This window comes from Frieseomelitta varia, unplaced genomic scaffold (assembly GCF_011392965.1).
Source record: "Frieseomelitta varia isolate USP_RPSP 00005682 unplaced genomic scaffold, Fvar_1.2 scaffold_191, whole genome shotgun sequence".
In the NCBI taxonomy this organism is placed as follows: Eukaryota; Metazoa; Arthropoda; class Insecta; order Hymenoptera; family Apidae; genus Frieseomelitta; species Frieseomelitta varia.
The window spans coordinates 556,139-574,258 of NW_025109650.1; the positions used below are offsets into that span (position 1 = coordinate 556,139).

The following is an 18,120-nucleotide window of genomic DNA, read 5'->3' on the forward strand; positions in this document are numbered from 1 at the left end:
TCTTTTTTAAAAATATGTCAATATATTTTTTAACTTACGAAATATGCTGAACTATGTTTAGTATTCATCTTTCAAATCTTTCTCATATTTGTTTAAAATTTTAATTAAAAAATGTGATTATTAATACAACTCTATCTTCTACTAATTGAATCAACTAAATTAAATTTTCTCAATTTAATTAATTTATACAAAGATATTAAGAAAATATAATATTAATACGAGAATATAATATTATTACTACCATTTGTAAATACCCATAAATATGCCTGACTGTATGATACATGTACATTATTTGCGGGAAAACACTCCTATATTACAAAGGAGAACACCTTTGTCAGAGCTTGTAAGCACACGAAATGAGAGTTATTAAAATATATTTGACATGTATACTTTATCAATAATGTGATTATATTTTACGGCAAATAAAGAAACCATAAAAAATGAAGTAATTATTTAATTACAGTTTGTTTAATATTAATGTACATATAACATTTAAGTTCAAAATTATTATCAGTTGTAGTTGTGATTACACCACTACAATATATGTTTTTATATCTCATTTATATCATGTTTTGTACTGTTTATAACATTTATTATTTAGAATAATATACGACAAAATTAAAGAATTTCATATACAAAATTCGATTACTTATATTGAATAGTAACAAGTAATCGAAATTTTTTTTTATAATAGATGAATCTCATTTTAATGTTCTAGTGGATGAATCAAGACTTCGAGAAATCTTCGTAGTGAATTGATCCTCTTACACTTCAAAATGCTATTCCTTTCTATTTCTCACGAATGAAACGTGCTGTTAACTCCCCCCTTTGAAAAAGATGTTGGTCCAATCAGGAGTTGCCCTCACGTTCCCGCGTCTGAACCTTAAAGTCCTAGCATCATCCTCAATCGTTTCTTGGATCACAGGTCCGCGATCGTAGCCATATTGTTTGTACGGGATTTTCCCTTAAGATCGTAGATCTCTCATATCAGTAAACAAGATAAAGTGCCATCGTAAGAATTGTTCAATAAGATTGTGTGATTTAATGTAAATATGCTTCCGAAAACCGGTTATTACGAAAAATAATTAAATACAAATATAAGACTATTATAATGATCTATTGAACTGTTACATTTTTTTCCGGATGTTAGAAACCATAAAGTGTAAGAGAAATATGATCATGGCAACAAGTAGCAAGCTAAATCAATTAACAATGGAGAAGAGTGTGTAAGAAAGCTTATTCTGGTGTAGTCACGGACAAGGTTTCATTGGAATGCCCCATTCCATGTTACGGCACTGTGCCTTGTAAAATGCGGTGGCCCCGCAGCGAGAAAAACGGGGGCCCGGCTGAACACATTAGTTCTCGGGAGTGCAATATTGCTAGTATGTCCAGGATTTCGATAACGAGTGATAAGTGTCTACGCGGCTAATGTTTAGTTGTTTTTGTTTTGTTTCTTTTTCTTCGTAAAATTATGCTCTCGTGTTTTAATTCGGTTGCTGACAGCTGGAACGCGAGCATATCACGCGATCGTACAGAGTTACAGCAGTAAACCGAGGCTGTCGACTTTTAATACTGTGACGAGGCCCAAATTGTTCGCGAAGACGAATACGAAACTCATCATATGTTCAGACGATTTGACAATAAAAAAAAAAGCTTAAGATTATTTGAATGTTTGTAATTACAATTTTACAAAGTGTAAGTGTATGTTGCATTGAACTGACGTACGAAACGCCGCTGAGAAGAGAAAGGACGAGGAAATATTCTGAATAAAAGCGCATAAATATTCTGAATAAAAAAGAAATTTAGCGAAACTTGTAAGGAATCGAGTGACAGTGATACGAAGAGACTAGGAGATTCTAGAAAGAGAAAGAAAAGAAAAACTTGTAAGGAATCGAGTGACAGTGATACGAAGAGACTAGGAGGAGAAGACTAGGAGATTCTAGAAGGAGAAAGAAAAGGAAAAGGGAAGAAATCTGAGAAAACATAAGGTGAAGATTTAGTGGACAACAAGGTAAGACTCACGGAGGTAAGGCACATATCGCTTGGGCCACCTCTTAAGTAGTATATCCGATCTTAAGAGAGAGCAGGAGAGTAAGAAAAGGAGAGACCGTACGGTGACCCAGATTTTAGCGGGTCGAACGAGACAGGCCGACACGAAAAAGTCGCGGTGGACTTTTTGAAATGGGACACAGCGCAGCCTGGAGCTAAATTAGCCGCGATGTCCAATAAGAGTAAGTCCCAGCCGCAGCAGCAGCATCCTTCGCACGTGATCAAGTCGGCAGTGGAACAAGTGCCACCACGATATCAGCCACCACCGCAGCCAACCAGCGGTATCCTCAAGAATCATCCTCACTTTGGTACAGGCCCTACCGTGCCAACCTCGGTGTCTACCGCTGGTCAAGGTACCGTCGCGGCCTTGAATCATCATCAACCCGCCCAATCGCGGCCTGTGACACAACAGAAGGATGTGCAGAGTAAATATTCACCGAGGATAGAACATCGGCATCATCCTCAAGGTGGAAACACATTAACTGCGCCCGTCTCAAAAACGCAGTCTCATAGTTACCTTCAGGCCAAGGTCGGCCAAGGTCAATACCTGCCACCTAACGGTCAATATCCCACGGTAAATACTGCACAGACACCACCGCTCAGACAAAGGATCACCGACGACGAGTTTCTTAGACTCGGACCTGTGGAGATGCTCAAATTTGTCCGCAAGACCGAGAGCGATATCGCAAGGCTCGCCGCTGAGCAGAATCGACAGATACAGAACTTGGTGAGTTCCACTAATTTTTTACCTTATCTTTTGTCATCAAGTAAACAATTTTGAGCACTATAACAAGCGAAGGATACATCGATGAGAGAAATAATATATACTAAAATAATAATTATAATTTTCTTTTCAATTAACATCAAGATATCTTTGTTTTATTACTTAATTTCGCGAAAAAGATACGATTCATGATTTTAAGCACGTCACACGGAAGTTTTTGAGGGTCTTTTATAGGTCACACTGGTCGAGCCCACCATCATAATTTGAACCAGTCACGCACATATGAGTCCAATTGCGAATACTCTCCATTACGATTGGTTTTTTTTTTCACTAAAAACTAATCAGTCAAAAACAAATGCGTGTTTTAGAAACTTGGAATTATTCATAAAATTTACTTTTATCCCATACTGATTAGATAGGAATTCAGTTTGTAATAAAACAGCGAACGAGTGTCGGTGATTTACGTATTCGTATTTCAGCTTAGCGAGCTTCGAGCATTAAAAGAAGCAAATCAAAGATTAAGCGATGATAATCAAGAGCTGCGAGATCTTTGTTGCTTTCTGGATGATGATCGTCAGAAAGGTCGGAAATTAGCGAGAGAATGGCAAAGATTCGGAAGATATACGGCAAGTGTTATGCGACAAGAAGTATCTGCCTATCAGAATAAATTGCGACAATTGGATAACAAACAGCAAGAGCTAATTAAGGATAATCTAGAGCTAAAGGAACTTTGTCTTTATTTGGATGAAGAAAGAGGAGGTGGTCAAAGAGACGACGGAGATGGTTCAAGTTCAAGTACGAATGCTGAAGAAACCGCGCCGCCGAGACCAAGACATACATCTACGTTTAATGGTAGAATAATCATGTTCATTGTGTTGATTATAGATGTAAACGAATTATCACGTTTATTACAGAATTTGTATTTCAAGAATTTATAAATCTTCGGAATTTATATTGCAGACCAAACTATGCAATACGTGAGAAGTTTAGAACAGCGGGTAAAGCAACTCGAAGAAGATAAGAGTCTTTTACAAGCAAGAGCACAGGGTTGGGAAGTACCACCTGGTGAAATCTGGGAAAATCAAAACAGTCCTGGCGAAAATACTCACATAGGAGGCCGGCCAGAAGCAGTGGTCCGAGCTCTTCAGGTTCTTGAAGTTCGAGAACAATTAGAAAGAGAAGGCGGCCACGATGGAGAGAAAGCATTAGTTAGAGAAATGTGCAATGTAAGTTATTGTCCCGATATAAAGATTTCATTTTGGAAGAAATTGAGAATTAATTGTATTAATAATAATATGTGTTTTATTGTTAGGTTGTTTGGCGGAAATTGGAGGAAGGTCCACAAACGAGGCATTGATAATCGTATTGTAAGCGTGATTAATTAAACCACAATGTCGGTGCGCGGTCTGTTAATTCGGATAGCGTATTTAATAGTATTACAGTCATTAATGCAAATGTTATGAATTTTATAGATTTATACGCATGTACCTATAAATATTTCGATGTAAGAGTCAATGTGCGTAGTTTGCAGTATTTATATAAATATTGTAGTGCCGTTAGATTGCCTACATAAATTGTTAACAAACTTTATTTTTATTATAAATTAAGGATAATTTATTTTTGCATATCCCGAAAGTCCTATTCTAGTATCCCAAAAACACGCCAACGATTAGTTGGTAATTAGATGGCGATGTACATATATTTTATCCTTGCAAAAACACAGTAGGACAAAGAATGCCATTCAAAGAACTACCTCGTACACGAAATAATCATGTACGAAGTTTACATTACATCCATATCCACAAAAGAGAACTGTTTGTAGACTGATTTCTATTTTTAGTCTATCAAAGAAACTTCCTTTCATAGCATTTTTTCAGCAAGAGTGAAACTATATACTACTGCCCTATGGTTTTCTGCAACACTGTTTATAAATCATTTAGTTTTGCAATAATATAAAATGCAGTATTGTTTAAATAATGGAATTAAAATTTTACTATTTGTCATCTTAATAAAATATCGATACGTCAAATGTTAGTTGTATGTAGAAAATACAATTAATTAAGAAAATCATTATAAAGAAGTAATCAAATTATGAGCGTAGCTTAAATTCAAAATTGATCGTAAAGTCCGAGTCGCTGTAGATTTGATGTATCTTGGTAATCTTCGTTGACGATACATCTGTAGATCTTCGCGGATGTTCGTCGCCGAGTTTGCGCCAACCAAGATGAAAAGTGAAGGTGGGGATTGCAACTAGTCTCTTATATCCGGAGAGATAAGAATTGTCGGTGATGTGCGTGCCCACTGGCCTCGGAGAGGACAACGCAAGGTTCATCCTTCTTTTTGGGGTCCTGGCAGTGTACATGCTAGCCGGCGCTGCAATCTTTCAACAACTAGAGGCTGATCTTGAAGTGCGACAGGTATTTTTTATTTTCCTATTATTTTTTCATTTAAGTTCCGAATTATTCTAGTCTGTGTTTTTGTTGTACTAATTTTAATTTTGTTGTACTAATTTTAATTTAAAATACAAGCATAAATCTTAAAGTAAAAGTAAGTACATGTAATACTCAAATTCTGTTCACTATATAGACTGCAGAATTTTGGCGCGTTTATCATACTTTCCAAAGATACCATTTGCAAGGTGGTCCAATTGCTCTTCAAAGACTGAATGAATTATTATATGCATATGGAAATGCTTCATCTTCTGGTGTCATTAATAAGAGCCGACGATGGGATTTTTTTGGCAGCTTTCATTTTGTGGGTACTATAGTTTCCACAATTGGTAAGATACGCATATATTATGACTTATTTGAAACCCCGAGCATTTCATCTTATAATGTATCTGAACCGTAATAATGGGTCAGTAGAACGCCAGCCAGACGCACATACTGGCCTTTATCTTATGCTTTTCTTCTTTTTGTATTATTTTTTAGAAAATTGTAAACTTCAACGTATCAATAATTTATAATATTCGCCCTATATACTGTGTATCTTGCACATTTGATTATTTTCCAATAATATTTATTGACGACTGTATTATCGCGTAAAACTTGGTCATAAGAACGTTGAAAAAAAAGGGTAAGGGTCGTCGTCCGCAACACACATAAGAATGTGCCGGTGAATTCCAGAATGTTAATATCTTGCGACCTAGTCTTGTAGCTATCCTCTCCAGTAGTAGTATGTAAATCGATGTTTTGTACTGCATTTATATTCATTTTAATTTTAAAGTATATTATAAATTATTATTAATTTGTTTCTCAGGATATGGGAACACTACACCGCAAACAAGAGCGGGTAAAGTAGTTGCCGTTCTATATGGTTTTCTTGGTTGTTCCGGTAGTACAATAGTTTAATCATTAAAAATAAATGTTATTATGCACATTTAATGCACATTATAATTTTTCTCATTATTTTTTTTTTTTATAATGCAGGTGGGATTTTATTTTTCAATTTGTTTCTCGAAAGGATTATCACTTTACTTGCTTGGATTCTACGGACCATACACATCCATCGTATAAAAAGGCATATCCGAAAAAATTCATTGATCTCTCGACATTCGTTCGGATCATCCAAAAATGAGAAATCTTCTTTACCAGACATACTTGATGACGATTATTTAGATCTAAATGAATGGAAACCAAGCGTATATTGGGTCATGCTATTTTTATCAATAATATGTTGTATGATAGCTTGCTGCGCTGCTGCAGTTTATGTTCAATTCGAAAATTGGGAGTATTTCGACGCTCTTTACTTTTGTTTCGTTAGTTTTGCAACTATTGGTTTTGGAGATTTTGTTAGTACACAAAACTTGTACTACCCTTATATTCATTGGTACGTCTCGCGAAATCTATTTGATAATATATGCTATAGTACTGATATAAAACTTTCCCGCATACAGGTACCGTTTTATTAACTTCATGTTTTTGCTGATTGGTTGCTGTTGCACATACTCCTTATTGAACGTGACTTCGATTATAATAAAACAAGGATTAAATTACATTACACAAAAAATAGAATGCAAAAATCAGAAAATGGCCACAACACATTTACCAAAGAGAAAGTCTTCCTTGTCTACGATTTATTTTTCAAAAAGAAGAGGAACAAGGGTAGTAGCAAGAGATTCATTTAAATCTGATTATTCGGAAACTTCAAGAAGAATGTCTGGAGAACTGATTTCTATGCAGGATTTTTTTTCAGCAAACAAAGTTTCGTTGGCCGTAATGCAAAAGGAATTATATGAAATGGCTCAGTTACAAAAGGACACTAATTTGAATACGACCGCATCTAACACTAATGTCCTTAAATCTGATGCAGTTGGCCCTTTGGCCATAGTTAGTGAAAAATTTAAGAATAAAATTCCAAGAAAGAAATAAAATAATTACGAACTATTAAGAGAAATTAATTTATTCAGTATTTTTTCTCTTATTGTTAATATAAATTTACTTGATATCTTTCAGTATTAATTAGTAACATAATAATTTTAAATAAAGAGAAAAATATAAAAATATTCTTGTAGCATAGCCAACCAAGTAAAGAATTGTAGGATTTAATTTTACGGTATAATAAATCGTACATAGATCAGTCATCGGGTAACTTTATTTAAGTCACGTTACAATACAGTTCTCCATGTACTCAACAACATTAACAAACATGCATTCTTTTGTCTTTGTTTTTTTTCATAATATTTATCATATTATGCACATATAATGCATGTAAAACAAATTTCAAATTCTCTTGCCAATTTGTGATATATGAAATTACATTCACGAAATTATGGTTTGGAATATTAATAGTTGGTATAATTTGATAAATCGGCAAAGTGCAACAGACCACAACACTATTAATTTTACATGCATCATAAAATCACAAAGACAAAAGTTTTTTTCTCTAGATAACTATTATACCTTCAACTTCAACCAAATATTTCAATTCGATGAGTAAGACGGATGCTAAAACTCTGACACTAATCCGCGTTAGTGTGAAACCAGTAATTCTGAAAAGTTTACGCGAAAAAAAAATTTGATTGATCGAAAATCTAGACCGAAAACACATATTGTTCTCTAAACGAGAATCGATGCGAATAATCATGACAGAAAGTTATAAATTACGAGAAAGAGTAAAAGTGATCGGGCGATTCTTTACAGACTACAACATTTTGTGTAATCTACAGACTGTTTTATCGTCAAAGTCAGATGTAACATGTAAATACTACGATCAGGTCTATAAAAAAAAAATCACATAGTATAGACGAGATTATACTGATCTAAGATTCTTCGCATTTTCCAAATTTAAGCTGCGTTTAAATTTCACTTTAAACTTGAAGCTCAAATTCGATCACTCTAACATCCATAATTGAATCACATCGAATTGAAGCTTTTTTGAAATTTTAAAAGAAACTACTAGAGTTAATGCCAGTGATGTATCGACAATAAGAGGACTTGTTCTACCTGTTTGCGCTCTGTACTCATAATACTTTGAGCAAAGATCTCAATAACTAACATTCCCATTGTATTAAGTCTTAAATCTCCATGTTTGTGTTTCCCATTGTGTGTTAACATTTAAATCTTCGTCCATGTTTTCGCCCTGAGGCTGAAAGTATTCGTAAAATAGTGTGTACTCCGTTTCAATAAATTTGTTCAAAATTGTGACCGAATTACGGTCATGACATCATTGTCAACCATACAACCAACAAAATAGCGTTCAGTGTTTCGCACTGACGCTAACCAAGCTGTGCTCCAAATACTTCCCAGCGGAGAATCAATTACCCCTCATGGGCACCAATACCCTTATTTGGCAACAGCAGCAAAAAACACAGTGTTTCTTTACTGTGCACAAACTCGTGAGATTCATATCTCATTAAATTGACAAAACCTCTCATTGAGGTTGCCACAGATCTTTTCAGCGTATGTCGCGCATACGAACAAATTGTTGCCCAACTATTTCTAACCCATTGCTTATTAGATCAACATCATCAGATATTTTGATTATTCTTGGTTTAAAGAAATCTGAATTTGTTTCACACGTCTGAATATAATCGGACAACACAAAGTGATCTTCAATAAGTACCGGTGGCTGGTTTTGATTCTGTCGATTACGTGAACGCGGTACTTGATCAGCCGGCTCCATTAAATTAGAGTGCTTTTTTCTTTGATGTTGTAAAAGTTTTGCCTTATAAAAATAAAATAAAAATAATTTTTAGATTAAAATATAGTAATTAAATTTAAATATAATAAAAACTACATATAAGGTATAACTTACCTTACTAGCATATTGTTTATGACACCACTGACAACTCTGTGGTGTAGTTGTAATGCTACCAACAGTTTGACTAAATGTTGGATTTGGTAAATCGGAGTAATCTGACTCTTTCTGTCGATTACTTGGTGGTAAAGCAGCTCCTGGATGATTTTTCATGATATGTGCTTTACGTTTACTGCTACTTTTATAGACCTGTAGAGTATATAATATAGAAAATTTATAAAATAAATAGATAAATTTATTGTGTCAATGAATATAAAGAGGCACCTTATCACAATATTGGCAATAATAATCTCGTGTTTGACGTAAAATTGGTAAATTTAATTCTGGCACAGATTCTGGTGCAACATCTGGGTGCCTTTTTGCCAAATGATTCACAAGCATTCCCCTTCGTTTAAAACCCACCAAACATTGATGACATTTATAAACGAAACGATTGTAATCATTAGGGTTTACCTAGTAAAAATATGTAAATTATTAGTAAATATTATTTTTTGTTAGATAACTTTTTTAACAAATAAAAATATACTTTTGGAACAAATTTTTTAGTTTGTGTAATTTGTGACATTTGTTCTTCAGTAGCTGTTTGCGAATTATGTAATTTTGTCATATGTTCTTTTAATTTGTCTTTTCTTTTAAATTGTTTTCCACAATTTGCACAGTGAAATTCTCTGTAAAAATAAAAAAAGTTATGTTATAATACAAATTGCATGTTCTTTTGTATCCTATATAAATTTTACTATACCTATGATCAGAATGTTTTAGTAGATGCATTTGTAATTTATCTACTGTAGCAAATCGCTTTGCACAAATTTGACATTTGTGTTTTCTTTCACAATGATGTGCTCTAATATGTTTACGAATAACCGAATATTTAATAAATATTCTTTGGCAGTAGGGACAGCTAAACGTGCCATTTTCATTTTTATGAGTTTCAATATGATCTTTTAACATTATGCTTTGACTAAATAATTGTCGGCACATTGGACATTCGAATACTTGTTTATTTTCTGAATAACAGAAAAAAATAAATATAATGTGAAAAATATAAAACTGAAATTTAATGTAATGTCATTTAATGTATGTAAAGTGTAATTCACCTCTGTGTGTTTTTAAGTGACAAGAGAGTGCTGAATTATTCATGAATCTTTTGAAGCAAATATTGCATGGCAGTGGTTTTTGGTCTTCAGCACCATGCACTAAGCAGTGCTGTTGCAATCGTACTTTTGTTGCGAAACGTTTATAACACATTGAACACTTATATGTAGACAAAGAAGTCAATCTTTTTGCTTTCTTTAAAGATAATCTCCCATGTTGGGAAATATGATTGATTAATTCTTTTTCTTTTTGAAACTGTAGTCCACATTGTGGACAAACTGTAGATTGAATTTTAGTTTTAATTTTATCAGAACCATGGACAAGAGTATGTAAATTAAGTAAAAGTGGTTTTCTAAAAATTAAACCACACACAGAACATTTCCATTCTTTAGAATTATTTTGTCTTGAATTTTCTTTCTCTTTTAAATTTCTACCGCGAAATACTTTTATACGTCGGGAATGATTATCATCTAGTCGTGACCAAGTAGATATCTGATTTTTGTGCTCTGTAATTGAAAATTGCATAAATATAAATAAAAATCCGAATATTATGTTTATATATACCTTTATCATCTTTTATTTCTTGCGTAGATTTGAGCGGTATTAAATTTCTACGAATTGCATAGTCAGTACTAGGACCAGCTTTTAATTCTTCTTTTGGTAAAATACTTCTTGTAGTCAAAAATACTATTCCATCACGTTGTTGACAAATTACCAAATTTTGATCTTTATATGTTAATGCAGGTCTAACAAAACGCATCCAATTTGAAGCATCTGTATTATTAATAGAATATTTTAAATTAGATATTTGTATTTTATTAAATATATCTTGAAATTATTTAACACCTACTTTCATTTGAAACATCTACTTTTAAAAATTCTTTATTTTCAGTTTCATAAAGCAATGGCAATTCATTCTTAAATGGTGTACCATCATAAGGATATAAGATACCCTCTATGGGTCCAAATTGAGTACGTTTTTGTATGTAACGTTTTGCAAACACTCCATAATCTGATCCGCCTGATATAATTTCAGAACTGGATAACTTGTTTATAGAAAGATACGATCCTGGCAGTGTTGCTATAGCACGAGATGGTACCGGCTGATCTGCTATTGTACATACATTATGTGAAGTGCAATTATCACCAGTACACATATCATCACATTCATCACAACCTATAAAAGATTTAAATTCAGCTTATAATATATTAATCATATAAAAAAAAATAAAATTACATACAAAAATTCTTTTTATCATTTATACGACGCTTTGAACGTCTCACATTCTTTTTTTCATTATCTTTTTTTTCTTCAGTAGGTATTAAAATTTCATTAATTTCTTGTTCATTAGATGCAGCTAAAGGATCTGCATTATTTTCTTTATTTGAATTTTCTGCAGTTGATGAAAGATGTGTAGAATCATCTACATCAAGGTTTTGTGTTTTAAACGAATTTATAACATTCATTTGGTCATCTTGCATAACAAGAAAATCTCTACTTAATGTAAAATCTGTACTTGGTATGCCTGTCAACATCAATGGAGCTGTTGCTGATTCTAATCCGGAATTTGACTCTATAAATATATTTTACAATACATTGTTTAATCGTTATACTTTATTTTAGAGACAATATGAATTTTACCTTGCATAAGAATCAATTCACTACCAACGCTAGACACTAGTTGTTCCTCATTTTCATTAGCAACAAAGTCAGTAGAATTATCTGATTGTTGTACATTCGGTGTATCAATTGGATGCGTTAGTTGGGAAACATAATTAACATTTGTTCTTTCATTTGACTCAGTTGAGGATATTAATGGAGAAGAAGAATCTTGTAATACCACAACAGAATTATGAAAAGGAGATGGTGGAAGTTGTACTGGAGTTGGTGAATATCTAGCAGCTGAACTCATATTGGGATCAAGAGGACTAACGCGGTGTTCAAAATCTGAAAGTGGAGACGAAGGTCTAGGAGAAAAAGAAACTTGTTCGTATGTAGGAAATAAACGGGAGTATTCCCGCGATGGATCTTCCACATATTCCACCTAATAACAAAATATTTTCAGACATCATATGTGGAGCTATAAAAGCGTATTTTTATAAATTTACTTACAGTTAAAAATAACAGTTTATTATTATTCATTTTTTTTTGTTGTTCAAATGTTGATGAAGGAAAAGAATGATCTGTAGGCCAATTTACTGAATTGTCAGATTTATCGATATTGTGTATCTCAAAGGAGTTAGCAGGGGCCCCCTCAGGAGGGCCCCTTGGATCCATTTTATTTCTCCTTCTGTACCAGAATGGTTACAACATCTGCAACCTGCTAAAAACATGCTTTGAATCTACAAGAAACTCTATTGGTAAAGGTTAAACAGAATTAAAGATATTCGATCTTTTTAACCACATAATGATTATATTTGTAGGATTTTAGGATCGCTGGGAAAGTATGATAACATCTGCGACAGAAAAAAAGTAAGGATATAATGTTTATGTTTCTGGATTTCGTAAAATAGAGGACTTACCATCTTCAATGTATAAGTTTTCAAAGTAGATGCACTTTTTGCCTTGTGATGCACCTGCTGCAGTTCACTGGTTCGTCAACAATCGACATTATCATTTTCATAATGTTGATTGAGAACCACTGAAATGGCGGGAAAATTTCGAACTGACAGATACAATTACTAATACATAACTTCACAAATAATATATTTAGTAATAGTTTTTACAATTTCTGGTTAATCTCATCTTAAAATTTTTTATAAAAATTAATATCAAAGCGATATTATTTTTTTTAATTAAATAAATATGATTTAATTAATTATTATAAATATAATATAACTAAATAAATATTAACATAATCAATTTACTTTTATTTATTATGCTGCGCAATACTGATATATTAAAATACATTTGTGAAAGTAATGTCAACATTGATTCTTTACTGATTTATTAATAACAAAGATTTAGCTAAATAATTTTAATACATTAAAAAATCTTCAACAACGTAAGAAACAATCTAATGTACTAATATACTGATATTATACAAACTTTTTTTTAACAATATAGGATAAAGTCGAAAGTTTTTGTCACGCGACAATCCACCCCTCAATTTATGAATGGGGATGTGGTCTACATGTGTGTGTATATAGGGGATATCTTCGATAATTTTCCTTAACAACGAAACAATAACGTGTCAACAAGAGTTTGGATGACTATAGGATGACTATAATATATTTTGTCAAAACGTAAGAAAGACGCCGCTTTTACAGCCACCATGGTATATGTGAGTGAAGTAACAAATCTGATGGATCGGATGATGAAAGTGAATATTTTCCACCCATTAGAGAAGCTTCGGATGTTGAGAGATGAAGAAAAGACATTTCTCGATCCAAATTTCATAATGAATGCGAGGCATCGTATATCGCGGGAGAACATGTCTGCTTCACCCGTGAATAGCTCCGTTTTGGCAGAAGCTAGAAAGTATGATATAAAAAATAATGAAGATACAAAAATTATGAAGGATAATTTTGAAATTCAATTTCGTAGATTATTGATGCAAGAAGAGACGAAACAATTATATATGAAGAAACAACAACGATTCTTGGAAAGGGAATTGAAAAAATTTGAAATGGAAATAAGCAAATCTCGACCAAAATTCTCGAAATCCTACACATGTACGAAAAGAAATTTTATACCCTCGGATGATGATTTTTGGAAGATATCTAGGGAATTAAGAAACAAGGTTAGTATGAATTTCAAGTAATCATAAAAATATATTTTTCACTGTAATCAGAAATATAGAGAATTCTTCGTAGATAACAGTTGAAGAGAAAAAGAATCAGATCAATAGTAATCATAATGAAAGTATAGATTCCGTTTATAAGAAAAATACGATAATAGATACCGACGATTCTTTGTTAAAACTGGAAAATGAAAAAACAGAGTGCGAATTATCATCTATTGGAAACATAAAAGTAACGATTAAAGATAAAACTAACTTTGAAATAGAAACGCAACGTTTACATCTTTTAAGGAAATACTTTGATATTTTAAAACAACATGCGACAGAAAAACAACGTTTACGCGAGATTAAAATGAAGATTCAACAGAATATGATAATGAAGATAATAAGAAAGTATTTCGATATTTGGAAAACCTGTATGAGAGATGCGAAAAATAATATTCAGAAGCAGACAGAAAAAAAAGAGGTTTCCGAAGAACGAAAAATTGAAATGTTTATAAATACAATTATAGATTGTCAGAAAGAACTAATGAAAAAAAGTCAAAAACCAAGAACTAGAAATGATATTTTAATGGCGGAAGAATCTAATAAAGTACATATGAAGAAAAAAACCACTTATTGCAAACGTATTATTGTCGACCCACCAGCACAATGTCGATTAAATGCTCAGAAACAGATAATAGAAAAGCAGAAAGCTAAATTAGCCGAACAGACAAAGATAATCGAGGAATTAAAACTGAAACAGATGCAAAAAGAAATATCATGGGCAAATAGGGAGACAATGGACATAGCAAAGAAAACTCTCACTAATTGTGGACGAAGTACGAGGAGAACATTGATTCAATTAATGCAACAAAATGGTTACAGGTAATACCGATTTTTAGGATACTTTTGAATTTACATTGATAAAGAGATTTATAATAGATTATGTACATCTTCCTGAAAGAGACGAAAGTTTAACGATACCTCAACATCCACCGGATCCACCAAAATTTTTATTAAGAATGGAAGCGCGAGCAGAAGCTAGACGAAAAAGAGTAAAATTGGCTGAAGAGATACGTAAACAGAAACTAGAAGAACAAAAAAGTAAAGAAGAAGCTGCTAAAATAGAAGAGGAACAGAAGAAGAGAAGATTACAACAAGAGGTCAGATTATACAAGAGGTCAAAGTATATTAATGTCATAAACACTAATTTCACCTCGAAAACTTTGTTATCTTTTCAACAATACAACTGTTTTTGTAATTATAATGAATGTGTTTCTCTAAAATGATAGTATGATGAATTTTTTTATTCATTTATTGATAGGCTTTAGCCGAAGCAAGAAGATTACGAAAAGAACAAGAACAAAATCGACAACGTGAAGTAGAAAAATTTCGAAGATTAAACAATGTAGCGGATGAATTCTATCGAAAGTATCTTCTACGACATTATATAATGGAACCATTCATAATATTTATTGAAGAATTACGGATTAATACTAAAAAAGCAGAGGATCATTATAAAGAAAAATTGACAAAGAAAATTTTTACAATATGGAAGAAAGAAGTAGACATTCAATACAAAATGAAAATTGAAGTTGTTGAATCATTTTATAATATGAATTTAACGATAAGAATATTTAAAGAATGGAAAGAGGAAGTTAAGGAATTAAATTCGAAATGTCAAGTTGCAATAGATTTTCATGATATGAAACTCTTAGATAAATATTTTAAATTATGGCAAGTAACAATACTCGAATATAAAGCAAGATTTGAAGAAAAAAGAAAGTTAGTTATCAAATTTTATGAAAATAGATTAAAAGTCAAGTATTTTGGTACTTGGAAGAAATATCTCACGATTGTTGCAGATATTAAAGAAAGTGAAAAAAGAAAAAACGAATTGCGACAGTTAGTGCAGGAACTGATTCCTGATTTTGATCCTAAACAGAGAGGTGTAGCATTGGAGGATTAAAGTCAATCTATAACACATTGTATCACAATGGTATGTTTAAGTTTATATAACACAATGACTGTTATTCATTTTACATTATGTTGTATAGAAAAGATGTAAACATTTATCATACTTAATTTATGTATATTCAAATCTTAGATATACTATACATAACTGATTAATATAATTTATCATTTTAATTAGTACAATGGCCACTTTATCACAGTTATAATGAATATACAAATAATGTGCGCGATAGTAGAGTAAAAATAATTAAATCTATAATCAAGATCAGGACGTCGTGATTTGTCTTTATTAAGTTCAATACTATGAGCAATAGCTTCAGATTATTAAGTACTTTATTATTATAAAAACAGGATAAAAATGAACATTAAAGTATATTAAAGTGCATTGTGAAATAAATATTAAAATGTATGTTCTGCTTTCACATACCGCTGTTGTTTTGGCCTTAATTGTTTCAAATTTTCTAGTATTCTTTGTAAAGTATCATCTCCCATACAAAGTAAATTTAATAATTTAGTCTATATTTACTATCTAAGTTTTGCAACAAAATAATCTAGATACATTTTTTAACATCCCATGGTCACATGGACTTCCAGCTTCTAGAAGACGTCGTTCATTCGATGTTGTACCAAGGTAAATTAACCAAAGATGATATATTAAATAACAAACTATCACTAGCCCAACAAGCAAACTGTAGAGTGCCGAGATGAAGCAAAGGGCAATGCTGAAACAATATGTACATTATTATACTTTGATTGGGTATTCAAAGCAAACAGTTGCATGACATGTTATCTATCCAACTCTTATATTCTGAGAAAAGCAAATAAGAGATATTACAATATTTATGACGTTAACACAAGTCTCGACAATTATCAATATCTTATGATTATTAAAGTTGGTATTGCAGATCCTTACTATCTTTCCAGCATTTAGTCTTAATAATGGAAAGTGTTATATTTCTTTAGAATATAATTTTATATTTTTGATATTATTAATTTCGAGATTACATATCTTTTACTAATTGGCAGTAACATAAAGGCTTCTTTAAGCAATACGTACTCCAATTGATGATACACATCGCTGCAATCATCTGGTAAAAGAACAGTACCAATGAGTATAAACGGATGACATACACTAGTTATGGTTAGATTGGAACCATAAATAAAAGCTATGGCTGAGAAGAATAAACATCCCAAATACCATCTTAAATTGCTAGAACCTATACAACAGTCCAACCTAAAATATAATCATTATATAAGACAAAGTCTATTTTTATCATAGAAAGAATTACCATTTACAATGATATTCTCTATTAAGAATGCATGTCTGACACATTCGACAATGATGAGCTTTAGGCGGTGCTCTTCTTCTACATGTAATGCAAAGTTCTCCACTTCCTTCGCCAAGCTCTAAACCTTGAGTTAAAGTACCTTCTTGAGTTACAGAATCTGCATTTGATCTAGTCATATAGCCGCACCATATACCACCCACGACACACATTATGAACACTATATTCTCTTCTAATAAAATTTCTAGTAGTGGTACAACATTCACTTCAAAGATTAGCATCAACATGACTACACTCGTAATCGTCCACATTAAAAAAAATTTGGTACGTAGTAGAAATCTCAGAAAGTTGTGATGCAAGTAGTAGACCAATATTGGTGTTGCAACAAATATGATTACAGTACATAACACTGTTTGCGCGGCTATAAGTGCCAATGTTGGAACCGCAAATATCGGTATCATTGCGTCGACTGAAATTTGCTTAGCACCAGCTCTCCAACCACAAGGATTTCGTAGCCTCTCCCACATAGTCATCTTTTATCTACAGTTATACGCCAAAACAGCAAGTTTATACTTGCATGAAGGATTCAATGGAAGGATACCAAAATAAAGGTTAGAAATGTTTCATGGAACGTTGGCTCTCGACTAATGTAAAATTTCAGTTGAACGATTGTTGAAAATATCGCGCGTAAGCACAGGTGGCAGCACCTTTTAAAATAATAGGTATAATCAAATTAATAGTTGCAAAAATTTTCAGTTCTTTAAATATCCGTTCGAATGAAATTTTCTTTTAACAAAGTACCAGTAATTTTGATACGAATCGATATCTCGACCGAAATTCTCTGATCAAATAAACGGTCAATCATTTTATTTAAGAATAAGATCCATTGATAAGGTAATATATTTTCTAAATTTTGTATTTTTTTTTTCTCTATCGTTACTTTTGGAAGAAACGATACTTCTGACGGTATTTTGAAAATGGCGGAAAAATCGCAGAGGGCAAGGATAAT

At 32.3% G+C, this 18,120-nt stretch overlaps 5 protein-coding genes across 13 annotated transcripts; 3 read left to right on the top strand and 2 right to left on the bottom strand.

Annotated features, from left to right (window-relative positions):
- The first annotated feature begins 859 nt into the window (after positions 1-859).
- LOC122539133 (coiled-coil domain-containing protein 85C) lies at positions 860-4,376 on the top strand. The gene is made up of 4 exons (XM_043673804.1): positions 860-2,776; positions 3,253-3,625; positions 3,734-3,999; positions 4,086-4,376. The coding sequence occupies exons 1-4, from the start codon at positions 2,219-2,221 to the stop codon at positions 4,128-4,130; spliced, it is 1,242 nt and encodes a 413-aa protein (XP_043529739.1). The 5' UTR covers positions 860-2,218; the 3' UTR covers positions 4,131-4,376.
- A 111-nt stretch (positions 4,377-4,487) lies between these two features.
- Positions 4,488-7,162, top strand: LOC122539132 (potassium channel subfamily K member 13-like). Of its 2 annotated transcripts, XM_043673803.1 has the most exons (6): positions 4,488-5,190; positions 5,360-5,552; positions 6,032-6,106; positions 6,202-6,601; positions 6,669-6,876; positions 6,968-7,162. In XM_043673803.1, exons 1-6 carry the CDS (start codon positions 5,062-5,064, stop codon positions 6,989-6,991), a joined length of 1,029 nt encoding a protein of 342 aa, XP_043529738.1. In that variant the 5' UTR covers positions 4,488-5,061; the 3' UTR covers positions 6,992-7,162. The 2 variants fall into 2 exon arrangements, with proteins under 2 accessions (XP_043529738.1, XP_043529737.1); XM_043673802.1 differs by having other exon boundaries at positions 6,669-7,162.
- A 186-nt stretch (positions 7,163-7,348) lies between these two features.
- On the bottom strand, positions 7,349-12,404 carry LOC122539130 (PR domain zinc finger protein 10-like). Of its 3 annotated transcripts, none has more exons than XM_043673794.1 (11): positions 12,240-12,404; positions 11,769-12,171; positions 11,371-11,700; positions 10,977-11,303; positions 10,691-10,900; positions 10,129-10,638; positions 9,774-10,038; positions 9,558-9,699; positions 9,296-9,484; positions 9,029-9,220; positions 7,349-8,938 (listed from the first exon to the last, which is right to left on the bottom strand). In XM_043673794.1, the coding sequence occupies exons 1-11, from the start codon at positions 12,402-12,404 to the stop codon at positions 8,669-8,671; spliced, it is 3,003 nt and encodes a 1,000-aa protein (XP_043529729.1). In that variant the 3' UTR covers positions 7,349-8,668. The 3 variants fall into 3 exon arrangements, with proteins under 3 accessions (XP_043529729.1, XP_043529730.1, XP_043529728.1); XM_043673795.1 differs by having other exon boundaries at positions 10,129-10,632; positions 11,368-11,700; XM_043673793.1 differs by having other exon boundaries at positions 11,368-11,700.
- Positions 12,352-16,682, top strand: LOC122539131 (trichohyalin). 5 transcript variants are annotated; one of them, XM_043673801.1, is made up of 7 exons: positions 12,352-12,487; positions 12,551-12,599; positions 13,194-13,607; positions 13,674-13,869; positions 13,943-14,736; positions 14,816-15,014; positions 15,176-16,682. In XM_043673801.1, the coding sequence occupies exons 3-7, from the start codon at positions 13,402-13,404 to the stop codon at positions 15,818-15,820; spliced, it is 2,040 nt and encodes a 679-aa protein (XP_043529736.1). In that variant the 5' UTR covers positions 12,352-12,487; positions 12,551-12,599; positions 13,194-13,401; the 3' UTR covers positions 15,821-16,682. The 5 variants fall into 5 exon arrangements, with proteins under 5 accessions (XP_043529736.1, XP_043529731.1, XP_043529732.1 ...); XM_043673796.1 differs by having other exon boundaries at positions 13,194-13,869; XM_043673797.1 differs by having other exon boundaries at positions 13,397-13,869.
- On the bottom strand, positions 16,096-18,076 carry LOC122539134 (palmitoyltransferase ZDHHC23-B). Of its 2 annotated transcripts, XM_043673805.1 has the most exons (3): positions 17,115-18,076; positions 16,883-17,059; positions 16,096-16,547 (listed from the first exon to the last, which is right to left on the bottom strand). In XM_043673805.1, exons 1-3 carry the CDS (start codon positions 17,642-17,644, stop codon positions 16,355-16,357), a joined length of 900 nt encoding a protein of 299 aa, XP_043529740.1. In that variant the 5' UTR covers positions 17,645-18,076; the 3' UTR covers positions 16,096-16,354. The 2 variants fall into 2 exon arrangements, with proteins under 2 accessions (XP_043529740.1, XP_043529741.1); XM_043673806.1 differs by lacking the exon at positions 16,883-17,059.
- Positions 18,077-18,120: the final 44 nt, after the last annotated feature.